Source organism: Microcaecilia unicolor, chromosome 8, assembly GCF_901765095.1.
Source record: "Microcaecilia unicolor chromosome 8, aMicUni1.1, whole genome shotgun sequence".
In the NCBI taxonomy this organism is placed as follows: Eukaryota; Metazoa; Chordata; class Amphibia; order Gymnophiona; family Siphonopidae; genus Microcaecilia; species Microcaecilia unicolor.
The window spans coordinates 62532652-62552125 of record NC_044038.1 but is presented as its reverse complement, the minus strand read 5'-3'; the positions used below and the strand labels follow the sequence as shown (position 1 = coordinate 62552125).

The window sequence follows — 19474 nt, the reverse complement described above, 5'->3', positions numbered from 1 at the left end:
TAGGGCTTTCACTACAGCGTCTGTTAGCTCGGGGATAAAGTCCGGAAGTGCCGGCGAGACCGGAGGGGAAGCCGCCATTTTGTCTTCGCTCTGGCGCGAGCGATCCGGCCCTTTTCTCGGCGTTTTGGCAGGCATTTGCCGTTCCGTTTTGGCCACAAATTTGGCCATTCGCTTCCTCACCCCTTTAGCAACGGCAAGTTTCATCAATAGTTACTTCGTAGGAGGTATTTGTCGCGGAGGGAGGGAGTCCCCTGAGCAGCTCTCTCTCAGCACGTCTTCCGCTGCTCACAGCATCACGTGACTACCCATATTTATATTTTCTATATTGATGACTGTTTGATAGTTGCTCATATCCATTTTGATGACTGGTTGTTTACTAGTTGTTAACTTCACAAGTTCTGTACGAAGTGAACACAGCTGTGAGGTCCAACAGAAGAAAGGAGTCCAGAACTAGGATTGATGGTAGTCGTCATGTGGGCTGAATTGCAGGGTTGTGTTCCTGAGAAAATTAACAAGAAAGGCAGCATTGCCTGAGTGTAAATGTTTCTGAATGAAATCAATTTTATTCACAATACAAGTTATACATTTCTTTTGCTTATTTTTCAGCAAGTAACTGGAAAGAATGGGGATGATGGCGAAGAAAGACTTGACAATATAGAAATAATGTCTAGGTCCATTTATCTTTCAATAGTCACCCATATGTTTTTATTATTATAAAGCTAAACAAAGCAAAACAGAGTAAGCAAAATACACAACAATATCCCCCCAGGCCCAGCTAAAACACTTCCTTCCCAAATCTACCCCAGTTCTCTGTGACTGAGAAAAACTACTAGCATAAAAAGTCAGAAGGCCTCTTCCCCAGCAAACCCCCCCCCCCCCCCCCAACCAATAAGCAGTCGCTGGAATTACAAGGTTAAAGTGTTTAACAACGCTTAGCAGACTCGTGGCACTAAGGCAAAGGAATCTGTTCTTGTTTTTTATGCTTCAGGAATCCACTAATAAGCGCTTCATCCGCAGTAGCTTGTGCATCTGAATACGCCACTGGGTAAGCATTGTGGAGGGGGAGGGTCAGCATGAATCCACTGCAGTAGGATATAACACTTCCCAATTAATGAGGCTTTCCTTAAAAAGAGTCCTGAAGTATGTGTGCCCTCTAGAATATCTGAAACATCAGATATACTGCTCTTTAAATTAATATCAGCAATGGTTTACAAAGCAAATGTGGTATTCAGAAAAAGAAAACAAATAGACTGTTACAGCTCAACATAATTACATGGTAGACCACAAAAAGGGTGGAGATATATAGCACAACCATTTAAAACCAGAGACCATTTATAGTAGATGAGAAAAATTGACATTCTTGTTACAAAATAAAGTCCTTGCCTTCTGAAGGACAGTGAAAAGCTTGATTTAAAAGCCATCTTCACCCCATTTTAAAATTCTTATATGAGGTCTCTTATTGGACATTAGATGGGAAAGTATCCCAAAACGATGAGGCCAGCAGCTAATGGCAGTGGGTGGTATTCTTATGAAATTTCCAGCGTCAAATTGGACACTGTTGGGATGGTTAAGATATTTGTCTACAAAAATCTAAGGTTATAAGCTGGAAGGTTTAGGACCAAAGCAGAGTGCAATTTTGGTAGGCTAAGAGCAATTTCTTAAACTTAATATGACTTTAATTGGGAGCCAGTTCTGTTCCTGTAACAAGGAGGTAACATGATCATATTTCCATGCATTAATGTGTTTTGTATAAATTGCAGTTTCTTCATATTATGGACTTCCAGCTAGCAAAGAGTTACAGTAATCCAGGTGATTAATGACCAGTGCATGTATAATGTCTTCAGTGCCCCAAAATCCGGAACCGCTTTAAGGAGTGTATCTTTCTGAGAACTGCAGAGTTCTTTTTGTTTTGTTTTCTGTTTTACTTTTTCCGGTCATAGAGATGAGATGCAAAATATAGCATATTATCCCACACAACATATGCTATAGAGTTTCATTTATCTGATCATTCTGCAGTTTCTCTCCACTTACACACCCAACCAGCTTCCCAACCTACGTTGTCCTGGTGGCTTAATAATGCTGTATTAAATGAGGATTCTGTAAACAGAAGCTTGAATTTCAGTAAATAATTTTATTCTTAGAAATGATTCCACTGAATTTCCCCAATTACTATCTGAGAGGCTTATAAGGAATCTCTTTGAGGTGAAATTGTAAACATTGATAGCCTTGAAAAACAAGCAGAATTCTATTAAAGAACATGCTGTGGAGCATGACATTAAGCAACTGGAATCTAAGCAAATGGTTGATCCTAATCTTTTTACTTACTACCAAATCCTTAAGGCCAAATATGAGTATAACTTGGTAGTTTCCAAACTTTTTTTGGTTCAAAGCACCCTTAGTGTCTGAGAAATGTTTTGCGGCAACCCCCCTGCCCCCCCCCCCCCCCGCTACACATTATGTCCAGTATTTCTCCCTCTCCCCCATTCACCATCTCTCCCTTCCCTCCATCACTATGTCCAACATTTCTCCCTCTCTGGCTCCTCTCCATGCAGCATCTCACCTTCCCCTCGACCCTCATATACAAGATTTCACCCCCTTCCTCCCCCTCCATCTCATGTGCAACACTTATGCCCTTCATTCCTCCTGCAGCATCTCTCCTTCTCTCCACCACCCTACCCACAATTCTCCCTCTGAACAGATCTCTGGCAGCAACAAAGATTCCCACATGGTGCCTGTCGCTAAAGATGGAATGGAATCATAAAGCTAGACCTGATGATATTAATAGTGCAGCTACTTCTACTGTGAGTGGTCATGGGCTGCCTTAGGGTCAACTATGTGATAGGTGTGAATTTGGTGTGCCATTTGGTGTTTTCTTGTAGATAAAGAGATAAAAGTAGGACAAATACGTATGCTTGAATTAAAGATACGGCTGCCTCTAGTAGGGTTAACAATATTAGAAGTGTGAAGGTTAATACAGCCACAGTTGGTATTATTGACTAACCCAGAAGCCTCCCCTTGGTTTCGTGATTTTTTTTAACTTGCTGTTCTTACGGAGTCAGGATTAATTGTGCTTACCTTGATTTCTTTCTTTGTCAGTTGCGTACAAAATCTTTCTCACCGACGGAAGACCACTGTTTTCCTGCCACACATGGCTGGGGCAAGCTACTGATCACAGCTCAGCTGTGATGGGTCACCAGAACCTGACTGGCACCTAAAAGGGCGATCCTGATTGTGGAAACAAAAAGCCTCACTCCTTACTTCCCAATCAGGGTTGCCCCTTTTAGTAGCCAGACAGACTTCATGACCAATCACAGCTGAGCTGTGATCGGTAGCTTGCCCCAGCCATGTAGATTTCCTGGAACTCCATACAACTTCGTTTAAATATGTTGATATTAAGTAATGTCCTGGCACTTGCCTATGAACCTCTCATCTGTCCAGCAGAACCTCGGCGAGTTTACACCTCCAGGAGCTTGTGAGTTAATGCACTTGGTACTCGCAGGTTCTTAGTTATCCCTACCACCCACTGAAGCTTCATTTCTGAACAGAAAAGCCCATGTTATATGAAGGATTTGATCAATGAGGGATCTGGGTTGACTCTCGGGTCCCATGCTCTGTGACTGGGTACACTTTCTCTTCAGGTGAGGAGTGATAAAAAGGAATGAGTGGAGGATATGTAATGCAGTCATTCCCAACCCAGTCCTTGGGGCACACCAAGTCCCATCGGGTTTTCAGGATATCCACAATGGTGCCACAATGAATATCCACTGCCTCACAAATCTAACTCATGAATATTAATTGCAGATAACCCAATGGGACTACGTGTCCCCCAAGGACTGGGTTGGGAATGACTGCATTACACTCATCCTCCACTCATTTCTTGGGGGGGAGAGGGAGAGTGGGAGTCCACTGACTGAATGGAACTTAATTCTGCCACCCCATAGAAATTGCTACCCTGTGTAAATGCACATGTAATACTCGAACATATGTTCTTGTTTATATCTTTGGCTGTGTGTTCTGAAGAATTCTTTATTTGACTGATGTTTGTTAAATTCTTTTATGAAATGCACATTGCACAAAAATCAGCATGTATGAAAATGTTCACATTTATGATTCACTGTTTTATTATGATTTTATTATGTATTTGTTTTTTTGTGGTGGTCATTTTTTTTTTTGTAGCAACAGATTTTTATACCAATAAGAATAAAGTAAGGTATTATCACACCAACAAGAACACTAGGAAACATTTCAATAAAACCCAAAAACAGTTAATAAAAGCTGACAAAGCGTGTTAAACCGCAACCCCCCCCCCCCCCCCCCCCCAGTTTGAACAATTCATCTGGGACCCAGGTACTTTTCAGTGTCCCAGAGCTGTCAACACTCCTCCCCCCCCCCTTTAGGAAAGCCACACAGCTTGTAGCATGCATTCAAGGTGAGACCATTCATCAGCATTTGAAGCAAAACACTCCAAATGTCTGTCTGTCATTTGCTCCAAATCATCAACTACCTGCAACTTCAAAATCCAATCTAGTTGCGTGGGTCCTTCAGTGTGCTTTGAGTGAGCAGCTATAACAGATTTAGCAGCTGCCAGGCACATCCTCTTGAGATGATGCTGCCATTTAGGACCCCTCCAATTACCCAACCCCATTAAACACCACTTAGAGTCCCTAGGAATGATACTGCCAATATCATGGAAATATTTATTTATGCATTCTTGTATCCCACTGTTCTCCAAAAACAAGTTTTGGTTCAAATTGGCTTACAAATTACATACTGGTTAAGTTACAGTATTGGATTACATTTTACAGTTAAGTTGAGGTGTGTGTCACTCATATGGGCCCTGTTCTGACTACTGTTTGCGCTGGTTTACAGCGTCTGAATCCTCACTGCCCTTATTTTTTTTTTCTCCTTTTCCTTTCTTTTGCTAGGAATCTTCTCTCATGCTCCCTTTTACATAATATGTCCACTCTGTAGACTTTACTTACCTAGGAACCAAATGGTGGAACGCCTTACCACCCAAAATAAGAAATATACAGGAATATACTAGATTCCGCAAAATCCTAGAATCGTTCCTATCCAAGCAAATCCTCACAAAGAACGACCATATCTAAAACAATTAATTATTACCTGAATTGGTTATTACTCTGTTTACCATTAACTTTCTCTTTGCTTCATGTACAATTTCTCATTCATAATAGATTTTCTAAATGTTAAACAGCCATAGCTATCCCAGTATGTTTATGATATTGTATTGTAAAATTGGATTCTTACAACAAATTACTTTCTTATGCATTATTCATTATGTATCATATACTGTTTATTGTAAGCCACATTGAACTCAAACTTGTGTGGGATAATGTGGGATATAAGTGTCACAAATAAATAAATAAATCTTCTAATGCTAAAATCATCCCCTTTCCTCTTCTGTCATTTTATCTAATGTATCCTCATTGTTCCTATCTATGTTTTCATTTTTTTTCCACCTTTCTCTATGCTCTTTTTTTATGTGGGCCCCTCATCCATCCTTCAGATACTCCTTTTAATCCATTGCCTCTTCCTTCTAACTTCAGATCAGACTGACCAGATTTTATTGTGCAGCTGCTATGGTGGTGGTCACATTAGCATAGAAACCACTGAAGTGGACAGATCCTTATGGTGATTGATCAGAGTCCATGAGGTCAAATGATATACATTATACTGTGAATCAGAGGGTAATAAGATATCATCTCCAAAAGAACTACTTTTCTGTTCCCATTCACGTTTTCAGTTTAAAATATTTGCTATGCAACATTTCCACTACGATAGAATTCCCCTACTGGCTGTTTTTCTGGAATTTAAAATTGTTTTACATGTTCAGATGGTAAGTTACAACAAAATATAAATATAGTTATCAGAAGTAAATAACCATTTCTATATATCTCTTCTTTTAGCTGTTCTAGGGTCTCCTACCAGTGGAATCCAGAACCCAATTGGCTCAGTGGGCGCAGGCCAGCAAACTACTCCTGCTTTAAATAGCCCAAATCCAATTGATCCCAGCTCCATGCAACGAGCATATGCTGCTCTAGGTTTGCCTTATGGCAACCAGTCACAGACACAGTTACAGCCTCAGGTACCAGGCCAGCAACCAGCACAGCCTCAAGTTCACCAGCAAATGAGGACTATAAATACAATTGGTAAGTGGACAATCTGTGAAACCTTGAATCCCAAAGAGAGTCTGAAACAAAAGTGGTTTTGAAGTGGTGTAACACAATGCAGAAGCGTTAATTTATCAGCTGTTAAAATGGTAATACATTTTCAAAAATAGCTTATTCCAATATTGTAAACATCCAATTTGAAATTGATAGTTGTGTAGCATGTATGTAATGTTTTTGCTAAATGGTTGGTTTGTATATTCTTTCACAGTAGTTGAATTTCTAGACATTGATTTTGGCTTGCATGATTTTCATATATTTCCTGTGCATATTATTGGGGCCTTTGCCACTTGAAAAGCAAATGCGGGAACGTAATACATAGTTTCAAAAGCTTTGTATATAAAACAATGTTTTACATAAGATCTGCATATTTGTCATACAGTATTTGACTTTGATCCAAAACACTTTGAAAATAGTTACCTAGAAATTAGATTTGAGAGTTTTGACAGATTTTGATTCTTCCTCTTATTGTGTTAAGTATTGAAGTTACTGTTGGTCCTCTTGAATGCACAGAAATAAAGGTTAATAAACACACACAAATTAAAACACAAAATTTGAAGTTATACCTGTATATTGGACTAAATTAATATATTCTTGACTGGCTTTAAGGAATTTTAATTTATGTAGCAATTAAACTCTTCTTGTCCAGTCAGCAGTTCTAAGGGTGGCGTAGAGTGATATTTAAAGTTGAGTATTTTGAAAGGAATTAGCATTCAGAGCTCAGGATTAGCTAGGAAAAGTTTGAGCTTGCACAGCAGTTCTGTGTGCTGGTACCAGCTTTCTTTTTTCCACTCTGCCAATTGGATGTGTTGGTTTAACACTCACCCCTATAAAGGTATAATATTTTTCCTCAATATATTTTTAGTTTGTGTTCATTTCTTTTTTTCTCCCCTCATCTGTTATTTTTCATTTTAAGTTTTTTAAATTGGTTCGGTTTAGCGCCTTTAATTTTCACAGCTTCTGCTGTGTGGTTTCCAGAATTATACTCTAAATGAAGTCTCACCCAGAGACTTATACAGAGGTATTTTTACCACCCTTTTTCCTGCTGGCTGTTCTTCCCCCTAAGCACCCAAGCATCCTTTTCATTCTTGCTGTTGCCTTTTCTATTTGTTTGACCATCTTAAGATCATTGTATATGATCACCCCCAAGTCGCGCTCCTCTTTCATGCACAGAAGTACTTTGCCCCTAAACTGAACCACTCCCTTGGGTTTTTGTAGCCCAAATGCATGACTGCAGTTTTGAGCATTACATTTAAATCTGACAGCTGAAAACTGTAATCAAACTTGTTGCATCTGAGAAAGTTTGTTCCAAATTAGTAATCTTTTCCCCACTTTTGAATTCAATTTAGTCAGTTCCACATCTTGTAATTTCATTTTATTCTCCACAGATTTAATTTGAACCTATAGCATTTTAACAGTGGAGTATAATTTTGGCCAGATCTGAAATCACTAACCAAATAATATCTAAAGACATTTCCGGTGTGTTAACAATGTAACAGGCAGAACAATAGCAATATTATCCTGTTCCACATATTCCTCCTATGCCGTTTTAACTAAAGGGTTGAAGACCAAGATCTCCACTTTAAGACTACTGTCTCCCCTCTGGGCCTAATAGATTTTTGGTGACATTCTGTGCCTCAGTACAATCCAGCCTCAGCACTCCTATCATCCCCTCCAGCAACAAAGGCTCCCTCCTGAAATTTGGCAGCACAATACGTATACTGTATGTTGGGGAGTTTGCTGTACAGGGCTGCAGAGGGTGGGGCTCTGTCTCCAGTTCGAGACTGGTCCAGCTCTCCTTCAGGTCCTGGTTCCATCGAGGTTCTCTTGTGTGGCATCAAATCCATAAATTGCACCATTGGTAGGTAGCTCAGGAAACTGGGAGAGAAGTACATCTGCCTAACCTCATAATTAGGAAATCAGCAAAGAGCAAAGAAAAATGCCTCCGCACTGTCTCAGTACACAAGAGTCATCTTGGATCTCCAAAAATGCAGATTTCTTAGTCTCAGCTCCACTGTTCTGCACGAACAGGTGTTATCCCTTCCTACCAGCAGGTGGAAGTAGAGAAAACTGAATTGTACCAAAGACATCACTGGTATAAGCTTGTAGTACTGTCGGTGCTCATGTCCTTGACTTAGCTCATAAGTACATAAGTAGTGCCATACTGGGAAAGACCAAAGGTCCATCTAGCCCAGCATCCTGTCACCGACAGTGGCCAATCCAGGTCAAGGGCACCTGGCACGCTCCCCAAACGTAAAAACATTCCAGACAAGTTATACCTAAAAATGAGGAATTTTTCCAGTCCATTTAATAGCGGTCTATGGACTTGTCCTTTAGGAATCTATCTAACCCCTTTTTAAACTCCGTCAAGCTAACCGCCCGTACCACGTTCTCCGGCAATGAATTCCAGAGTCTAATTACACGTTGGGTGAAGAAAAATTTTCTCCGATTCGTTTTAAATTTACCACACTGTAGCTTCAACTCATGCCCTCTAGTCCTAGTATTTTTGGATAGCGTGAACAGTCGCTTCACATCCACCCGATCCATTCCACTCATTATTTTATACACTTCTATCATATCTCCCCTCAGCCGTCTCTTCTCCAAGCTGAAAAGCCCTAGCCTTCTCAGCCTCTCTTCATAGGAAAGTCGTCCCATCCCCACTATCATTTTCGTCGCCCTTCGCTGTACCTTTTCCAATTCTACTATATCTTTTTTGAGATACGGAGACCAGTACTGAACACAATACTCCAGGTGCGGTCGCACCATGGAGCGATACAACGGCATTATAACATCCGCACACCTGGACTCCATACCCTTCTTAATAACACCCAACATTCTATTCGCTTTCCTAGCCGCAGCAGCACACTGAGCAGAAGGTTTCAGCGTATCATCGACGACGACACCCAGATCCCTTTCTTGATCCGTAACTCCTTGCTCTGCTGTCCGCAGCCGCACAGTGTGGCTGAGCCTATTGGCTGCTCCCAGATTCAAGGGCTTGGACCGTACCTGGTTCAGTGCGGAGCTTGGCTGTGCAGCCCCAGTTGCACTTCTTTGTGCCACTGTGTGAGGCTTTGGCTTGGTCCCAAGAGGCCTTGCACAAGGGGTGCAGTTCCCATCACCCAACCCTTCTTGCCTGTACATCCCAGACACACACACACTGCAGGAGAGCTCTGCACTTTTTCTTTTAAGCTGCAGTACCAGCTTTAACTCACAATAGATTTATTCCCTAAAACAGGGAACAACTAATATATATATATATATATATATATATATAGTCTCCATAGCTGTGACACAGGCAAGCCTTCGTGCACCTGCTATGTGGATGGGCATTCTAGCCAGCAAGTGCCTCGGGCACTTTTTTCTCCTGTTGCTGCTTCTGTCCCCATTGTGACTTGAGGTGTGGGAGGTCTTCCTTGCCAACCCCTCTTTGGTCCAGCTGTGTGTGGGGAGGTCCCGTTGGGGCTCCTGGGACTTCTTTGTTGTTGGGGCTCGGCCCAGCTCGTTAAACAGGCTCTGCAGTGGATCAGTGGGTCCTTTCTTCTGGAGGGGCCCAGCAGGGGACCCGTTCTGGGTTCCAAGTGGCATAGAGTAGATCTGAGGGCCGTGAAGCTTTTGGTCCCCTCAGAGGAGATAGAGGAGGGCTAAGAGGCCCTCTTGGGCTCCCTATCCCCAGTAGTCTTCTGTTCTTTTCTATTAGTGTTTTCTATACCACCAATTTTCCCTAAGGATTCATAGCGGTTGACAGAAAGATAAGCCCTACTCATATGTAAGGAAGTACAGTTAAATACATTTCAGCAAAACAACAAACTATTCAAATAAAAACATCTTCAAAGCTTTTCTAAACAATAAATAAGATGACAAACTTCTTATTTCCTGTGGATGCACCTTCCAAGTTTTTGCTCCTTAATATGAAAATGAGTTCTCATAAATAGTCTTAAGATGTATATTTCTAAAGGTTGGATAACGTCATTTGTGAAGTATGAAGGAAAGAAGTACTACATCAGCAGGGACTGTCTTTCTTCTATGTTTGTGCAGCGCTGCGTATGCCTTGTAGCGCTATAGAAATGCTAAATAGTAGTAGTAGTAGTACATCCTGAAGATTTGTTTATTTAGATTTTGCTCACACCTTTTTTTTCAGTAGTAGCTCAAGGTGAGTTACATTCAGGTACACTGGATATTTCTCTATCCCAGGAGGGCTCACTAAGTTTTTGTACCTGAGGCAGTGGAGGGTTAAGTGACTTGCCCAAGATTACAAGCAGCAGCAGTGGGATTTGAACTGGCCACCTGGCATTGCTAACAGTTACACCACGTTTACTGAATTCAAACATGGAGTGTTTTAAAAACTAGACAAGCTATTTTAAATCTGACGCGCTGATGGATTGGCAAGCAGTGCAGTTCATTCATAAATGAAGCTACTGAATGAAATCGTCTTCTATTTTAAATCAGTTTAATAGCTGTGTTCTGCAGTAATTGCAGCCATTTTTTGAACATAACTTAAACATTACAATATATTGAGTTACGGTAATCCATCTGCGGGAGAAGGATTGCCTGTACTAAGTCTGAAATTGCATTGATGCATTGATCTAGTTGCTCAAAGCTGTCTAAGCTTGAATTTTTTTTTTATTTAAAGCAATTTGTTTTTCAAAAATCATATCTGAATCTAAGTTAACCCCCTCCAATACTTTAGAGTGATCCTCTGTTTTTAACTTTTCGACTGCTTGTTCTCACATGTAGGTCGTTGTCCACGGTGGTCCAGGAATCGGTAAACAAATTTTGCAAGCAAAACAAGCCAGTCTTTCGGGGAAGTTCCGTCACGTAAGCAGCGTGAGCGAATTCCCGCCACACAAGCGTGCCTCTTTAGTTCTTTTTTCTCCACGGTTAGGTGCGGCAATGTTTTTGCTCTGCTCCATCAGGCCCAGGAAGAAGATTTCTCTCGTGACTGTTTTTGCTTCTGTCTTCATTTTATTTTTTCCTAAAGATTAAAAAAAAAAAAAAAAAGTGTAGTTTCCTGTATTTAAATATTGTTGTCCACTTTTTTAAGTTTCCTTTATTTTTCGACGTAGCCGGCCTTTGGGCTGTGCGGTCGGATTTTTCCCTTTTTTTGTGCTTTTTTTTTTTTTTTTGGTGGCACAATTGCATCATTTGATTTCACCAAAGCTGTTTTTTCTTCCATGTCATCAAAGACACCCAGCAGCTTCAAATGTTGTACTCAGTGGAACCGGACCATCTCAGGTACAGATACCCACGCTTGGTGTATCCAGTGCCTTGGGCCTGAACATAGCCCAGCCGCTTGTAGTCTGTGTCTTCGTATGAAGAAACGGACCCAAGTGTCTCGAGAAGTCCAACGAAGAAAGCTTTTTGGGGCTAAGTCCGGTCCTTCGACATCGGTACTGTGGTCAACGGCGTCGACATTGACAGGAGGATTGACGTCGACAAGAGAGGTAATGGTTGCTGAGAGACCAACTTGCGCTGGGAGCAGTGAGTCATCGAGTGGGTCGCCACCTGCCTCGAGGCCTCCTGTTTTGCAGGCCCCCCGGGACCGACCTTTATCGGACCCGGCCCCAAGGAGACATGAGGATTCCATGTCCTCCTCATCGGTACCTAGGAGTCTCGATGATGGGCGTAGAGCGAAGTCTAAGAAGCATCGTCATCGTTTTCCTTCGCACGGTACCGGGAGCTCCGGGGTGTCGAGAGAGTTGGCACCCGAGAAGCGTCGGCGCCGAGAGGATCGCTCCCCCTCTATACAAGAGGTGCCGATGCATCGGTCTCCCAGCAGCCCGGTGCCTGCTTCCGAGCCTCCACGGATTCTGACACCGCCTGTTCCACCGGCCCCGCAGCCTTCTCCGATGGTGGCTCTCGACGAGCGTATCCGGGCCTTATTTCCAGAACTTCTGGTAGGCTTACTGCGACAGTCAGCTTTGGTGTCGGGGGTGCTTGCGTCTTCTGTGCCATCGGCTGTAGCGGTGTCTGGCCCTTTACCTGTGGTGAGGTCTCAGACTGTGGTGCCGCCTGAGGCATCGGTGTCGGTTGCCACCCAGGTAGACTCCCCTTTGTCGGTGGAGGGGGCTTCGCCGCAGTCTGATCAGGCGTCAACTTCTCGACATCGCCACAGAGGACATCGTTCCTCGGCATCGAGGCAGGTCCAGTGTCGGAGAACATTCAAACAGGTTGTATCCGACACTGAGCAGGAGCGCTCGTGGGAATCAGAGGAAGATCCCAGGTACTTCTCTTCTGATGAGTCCTTTGGGATTCCCTCTGACCCTTCTCCACTGGAAAGACTATCTCCACCCGAGAGTCTGTCTTTTTCCTCCTTTGTCCGGGAAATGGCTATGGCTATTCCCTTCTCTGTGGAGTTTGAGGATGAGCCCAGGACTGACATGCTCAAGGTCCTGGATTATTCTTCTCCACCTAAAGAGGCTGTGACAGTTCCTCTGCATAAGGTACTGAAGGAAGTCCTTATGCGAAACTGGTCAGACCCTCTGGCCCCGTGGTCCCGAAAAAGCTGAATCCCAGTATTGGATCCATGGTGAACCTGGGTTGATGAGGTCTCAGTTACCCCACAATTCCATGGTGGTGGACTCCGCCCTCAAGAAAGCAAGGAGTACTAGAGACTATGCTTTGGCGCCCCCAGGCAGAGAAACTAGGACTCTTGATTCTTTTGGGAGGAAGACGTATTAGGCCACTATGCTCGCTGCCAAGATCCAATCATACCAGCTCTTCACAAGCGTACACTTGCAGGACTCGATAAGTCATCTGTCCAGCTTGGTTGATAAACTACCTAAGGAGCTGGCGGATCCTTTTCGCCAGCTGGTCAGGCAGCAGAAGGCGTGTCGCAAGTTCCTGGCCAGGGGTACTTTTGACGTGACATCCAGGATCACTGCTCAAGGTATAGTGATGCGCAGACTCTCATGGCTGTGTGTCTCTGACCTGGATCATTCTGTCCAGCAGCAGATAGCAGATGTTCCTTGCCGGGGGGAGGGGGGGACACAATCTTTTTGGAGAGACAGTAGAGGATCTTGTTAATCAGATTAAGAAGCATAATGATGCTATGGATTCTCTTTCCCACCGGGCGCCTTCTGCTACAGCCTCCTCATCTAGGAGGTTTTTTGGAGGGAAGAGAAGTGCTCCCTATTCCTACTCTAGGCGTAGGTACACTCCTGCTTCTCAGCAGCCTGCCCAGGCTCAGCCCCAGCGTGCTTGTTCTCGTCAACAGCGTGCGACTAAGGCCCACTCTGCTCCCCAGCAAAAGCAAGGGACGGGCTTTTGACTGGCTCCAGTTCAGCATAACCTCAGTAAAAGTGTCCGTACAGGACGAGTTGCCGGTAGGGGGGAGGTTGATGTTTTTTCACAAAAGGTGGTCTCATAACCTCCGACCGGTGGGTTCTTCAAATAGTCCGGTTAGGATACACCCTCAATCTGGAATCCAAACCTCCAAATTGCCCACCAGATGCTCATTCTTACAACTCACAGCACAGGCAGGTACTTGCAGAGGAACTCTCCGCCCTTCTAAAGGCCAGTGCGGTCGAGCCCGTTCCACCAGGGGAAGAAGGGCTGGGATTCTATTCCAGATACTTTGTTGTGCAAAAGAAAAAGGGGGGATGTGTCCCATCCTAGACCTAAGGGGCCTGAACAAATTTCTGGTTCGAGAAAAGTTCAGGATGGTTTCCCTGTACACCCTTCTTCCCATGATTCAAGAGAATGATTAGCTATGCTCTCTGGACTTAAAGGATGCTTACACACACATCTTGATACTTCCAGCTCACAGTAGGTGTCTTCGATTTTGGCTGAAAACACAGCACTTTCAGTACTGTGTTCTTCCCTTTGGTCTGGCGTCTGCGCCCAGGGTGTTCACAAAGTGCCTGGCTGTAGTTTTTTTTTTTTATTTGTACCCCGCACTTTTTCCCACTCATGGCAGGCTCAATGCGGCAGGCAATGGAGGGTTAAGTGACTTGCCCAAAGTCACAAGGAGCTGCCTGGGCCGGGAATCGAACTCAGTTCCTCAGTTCCCCAGGACCAAAGTCCACCACCCTAACCACTAGGCCACTCCTCCACTCCAGTCGCTTTGCAGACTGGGAGTGCAAGTACTCCCTTATCTTGACGATTGGCTGGTGAAGAGCACCTTGGAGGCAGGCACTTTACAGTCCATGCGAATGACTATTCAGGTGCTAGAACTACTGGGGTTCGTGATCAGTTATTCCAAGTCCCATCTCACCCCAGTTCAAAAATTGGAATTCACTGGAGCACTGGTGACCACAAAGAGAGCTCGTGCTTATCTCCCCGAGGCAAGGGCAGACAACCTCCTGTCCCTTGTGTCCTTGGTTCGAGCGTCTCAACAGATCACGGCTTGGCAGATGTTGAGACTTCTGGGGTACATGGCCTCCACAGTTCACGTGACTTCCATGGCACACCTACACATGAGATCAGCTCAATGGACCCTAGCTTCCCAGTGGTATCAAGCTGCGGGGAGTCTAGAGGATGTGATTCAACTGTCCACTGACTTTCTAAATTCCTTGCAGTGGTGGACGATTCGATCCAATTTGATCTGGAAATGTCCATTCCAAATTCCTCTGGCACAAAAAGTGCTGACGACGGATGCATCCCTCTTGGGGTGGGGAGCTCATATAGATGGAGTTCATACTCAAGAAGCTTGGTCTTTTCAGGAAAAAGGTCTTCATCAATGTCCTGGAATTGCGAGCGATTTGGAACGCTCTAAAGACTTTCAGAGACCGGCTGTCCAACCAAGTCATATTGATTCTGACAGACAATCAGGTTGCCATGTATTATACCAACAAGTAGGGGGGCACCGGATCTCGCCATCTGTGTCAGGAGGCCGTCCAGATGTGGCTTTGGGCTCGCCGTCACGGCATGTTTCTCCAAGCTACTTACCTGGCAGGCGTATACAACAGTCAGGCCGACTGAGCAGGGTAATGCAACCTCACGAGTGGTCGCTGAATATGGACGTGGTCCACAAGATCTTCCAAGCATGGGGCACCCCCTCGGTAGATCTTTTTGCCACTCAGATCAATCACGTCCCTCAGTTCTGTTCCAGGATTCAGGCCCACGACAGACTAGTGTCAGATGCCTTTCTCCTGCATTGGGGAACAGGCCTTTCTGTATGCGTATCCTTCCATACCTCTAATAGGGAAGACTTTGCTGAAACTCAAACAAGACTGCGGAACCATGATTCTAATAGCTCCCTTCTGGCCGCATCAGATTTTGTTCCCTCTTCTTCTGGAGTTGTCCTCCGAGGAACTGTGAAGATGTGAATGTTTCCAACCCTCATCACTCAGAACGAGGAGTCGCTTCTGCATCCCAAACTCCAGTCCCTGGCTCTCACGGCCTGGATGTTGAGAGCTTAGAATTCGCCTCCTTGGGTCTTTCAGAGGGTGTATCTTGAGTCTTGCTTGCTTCCAGAAAAGATTCCACCAAGAGGTGTTACTCTTTCAAATGGAGGAGGTTTTCTGTCTGGTGTTGACAGCAAGGCCCTAGATCCTCTTTCTTGTCCTACACAGACCCTGCTTGAATACCTTCTACACTTGTCAGAGTCTGGTCTCAAGACCAACTCCGTAAGAGTTCACCTTAGTGCCATTAGTGCTTATCGCCATGTAGAAGGCTATCTCTGGATAGCCTTTAGTTGTTCACTTCATGAGAGGTTTGCTTTTGTCAAAGCCCCCTGTCAAACCTCTACCAGTGTCATGGGATCTCAATGCCATTTTCATCCAGCTGATAAAAGCTCCTTTTGAGCCACTGAATTCCTGCCATCTGAAGTACTTGACCTGGAAGGTCATTTTCTTGGTGACTGTTAACTTTAGCTTGTAGGGTCAGTGATTTTCAGGCCTTGGTGGTGGATGCACCGTATATCAAGTTCCATCATAATAGAGTAGTTCTCCGCACGCACCCTGTTCCTGCCTAAGGTGGTGTCGGAGTTCCATCTGAACCAGTCAATTATTTTGCCACCATTCTTTCCCCGTCCACATACCCACCCTGGCGAAAGCAGTTTACATACCTTGGACTGCAAGAGAGCATTGGCCTTTTACGTGGAGCGGACACAGCCCTTTAGACAGTCCGCCTAGTTTGTTTCTTTCGATTCCAAAAGGAGGGGAGTTGCCATCGGAAAACGCACAATCTCCAATTGGCTAGCAGATTGCATTTCCTTCACTTATGCCCGAGCTGGGCTGACTCTGGAGGGCCATGACACAGCTCATAATGTTAGAACCATGGCTTCGTCAGTGGCCCACTTAAAGTCGGCCTCCATTGAAGAGATTTTCAAGGCTGCAACGTGGTCATCTGTCCACCCATTCACATCTCGCTACTGCCTTCAGCAGGATACCCTACGCCACAGTCGGTTTGGGCAGGCAGTGCTGCAGAATCTGTTTGGGGTTTAGTATTTATTTATTTATTTATTTATTTATTGCATTTGTATCCCACATTTTCCCACCTTTTTGCGGGCTCAAAGTGGCTTACAATACATTATGAATAATGGAAATTACATTTTGTTCCGATTTGGTTATGGATTACATTGTGAAGAGTTATAGAAAACAAATCAAATCAAAGTATCGTTAAGGAATATATCAATGGAAAAGAATATAGAACATTGAAAGGAAAACAACGAAAAACTAGAGATTCTGAGGACAATATATAGCCTATAAACAACGGATAGCCTATGGTACACATCTTCTTTGGTTAAAGGTATGAGTGTGGTGTGATTTCAGGATTGAGAATTCTTAGGTGGATGTGTTGATGTATAACGGAGCAGTGAGTGTGGATTTTATATGTTTTGGTTCTTTCCGTAGATTTTATCAAAAAGATGTGTTTTCAGTAAATTGTAATTTATGACATTTGTACCCCGCGCTTTCCCACTCAAAGCGGGTTCAATGCGGCCTACATTGTAATAGGGTTACGTAATGTTGTTAGAGAGAATATAAGTTAAGTATATTAGAATGCTGAAAGAGAGGGGGGATGCGGTACGGGATAGGGAAATTGATGGGAGATGTAATCTTGGTCATTGTCGTTGTTTCTTGGATATGTGTTGGTAGATGGGTTCATAGGGTTAGTTTGGGTAGGCTTGTTTGAACAGATGGGTTTTTAGCGTTCTCCGAGGACAAGCAGGCTGCTTGTTCTCACGACTGGGGTGACGTCCGCTGCAGCCCCCACCAACCGGAACAAAAGTTCGCGGGCGGTCCTGCACGCAGGGCACGCGCATGCGCGGCCGTCTTCCCGCCCGTGCGTGACCGTTCCCGCTCAGTCTTTTCTTTTCCGCGCCTGGAGAGAGACGTGTTCGTCTCTCTCTTACTCAGCCCCGGAAACCGGATCGCGTGTTCGCGAATCTTCGTTTATTTTTTCATTTATTTTCATTGCCGCGTTTTCTCTTTAGTTTCTTCTAAAAAAAAAAAAGCGCTGTACTTGTTTTCCCTCGTCTTTTAGCGGGGGCGTTGCGTTACGGCCTTGTGGCCACGCGGTCGGTTTCTTTTCGAGGTGTGATTTTACCGCCACCATCGACGACTTTGATTTCGCCGACGCGATTTTTCCGTCGATGTCCTCGAAGGTCCCGAGTGGATTTAAGAAGTGTGGTCGATGCGGCCGGCCTATCTCGCAGACCGACACTCACGCTTGGTGCCTCCAGTGCCTCGGGCCGGAGCACGATACCAAGTCGTGTACTTTGTGTCTTGGTCTCCGGAAACGGACTCAAGTAGCGAGGCAAGTTCTTCGGGACCGTCTTTTTGGAATATGCGCCGGCCCCTCGACGGCATCGGTATCGACGGCCGGTTCTTCGGTACCGGTATCGATGTCCGCGAAATCGGCACCGATGGCATCGACCCCAGGAGCACAGGTCCCGTCGGCCCGCCGGTCCTCCGGTGACGGCAGGGGTGAGAGTCCGCGTGGGCAATTGGCCCCGGTCACTCCCTCTACCCAGGGCCCTTGGGACCGAACCCTGTCGGACCCGGTCCCTTGAGGCCGAGGGGGATCGACCTCCTCCTCCTCCATTCCACCTAGCGCCGATGAAGGGCATCGCAAGAAAACAAAGAAGCACCGTCATCGGTCGCCATCGATGCATCCGGCCCCCGGCGCCGGAGAGGAGTCGACGCCGAGAAAGCGTCAGCGTCGAGAGGAGAGGTCCCCCTCGGTAGTAGAGGTACCGCCGCGTCAGGGTCCCAGCACTTCGGGGCAGTCTCCTGGACCCGAGCAGCTTCCGGCACCGACGCCTCTACCGGCCTCCCCGTCTTTCCCGGCAGCGGGCCTGGACGAGTGCCTCTGAGCCATCCTTCCGGGGATGCTGGAAGGGCTGATGCGCCAGACTGTGCCGGCGCCGGGGTGCTTGCGCCCTCGGCGCCGTTGACTGTGGCGCCGGCGAGCTCTAGCCCGATGCTGAGGCCTTCGACGCACGTCGATGGAGGGAGCTTCATCCCCGCCGGCGCGGGAGTCCACCGCTCGACGACACCGAGGCCTCGGTGCCTCGATGTCAAGCCGGGCCCGGTTGAGGACTCAGCTGCACGAGCTTATGTCCGATACTGAGGAAGAGGCCTCGTGGGGGGAGGAGGAGGACCCCAGATATTTCTCCTCAGAAGAGTCTGTGGGCCTTCCCTCTGACCCCACGCCTTCACCAGAGAGAAAGCTCTCACCTCCTGAGAGCCTCTCTTTTGCCTCCTTTGTCAGGGACATGTCTATATGCATTCCCTTCCCCGTGGTCTCTGTGGATGAGCCGAGGGCTGAGATGCTCGAGGTCCTCGATTATCCATCACCACCTAGACAGTCCTCCACGGTACCGTTGCACAATGTCCTCAAGGAGACACTGCTTCGGAACTGGGTGAGACCATTATCTAATCCCACCATCCCCAAGAAAGCAGAGTCCCAGTACAGAATCCACTCGGACCCAGAGTTAATGCGGCCCGAATTGCCTCATGACTCGGCGGTCGTGGACTCTGCTCTCAAGAGGGCACGGAGTTCGAGGGATACCGCCTTGGCGCCCCCGGGGCAGGAATCTCGCACTCTGGACTCGTTTGGGAGGAAGGCCTACCAATCTTCCATGCTCGTGACCCGCATCCAGTCTTACCAGCTCTACACGAGCATCCACATGCGGAATAATGTGAAGCAACTGGCGGACCTGGTTGACAAGCTCCCGCCGGAGTAGTCCAGGCCTTTTCAGGAGGTGGTCAGGCAGCTGAAGGCGTGCAGAAAGTTCCTGTCCAGGGGTATATATGACACCTGTGACGTGGCATCTCGTGCTGCGGCCCAAGGTATAGTGATGCGCAGGCTCTCATGGCTGCGTGCCTCTGACCTGGACAACC

At 45.8% G+C, this 19474-nt stretch overlaps 1 protein-coding gene across 1 annotated transcript in view; it reads left to right on the top strand.

Annotated features, from left to right (window-relative positions):
- The window catches only part of CREBBP (CREB binding protein), an 846007-nt gene that overhangs the window by 186616 nt on the left and 639917 nt on the right, over positions 1-19474 (top strand). The window contains exon 6 of the mRNA XM_030211575.1: positions 5928-6170. Coding sequence (XP_030067435.1) covers positions 5928-6170 — 243 coding nt within the window. The remainder of the gene's footprint in view (positions 1-5927; positions 6171-19474) is intronic.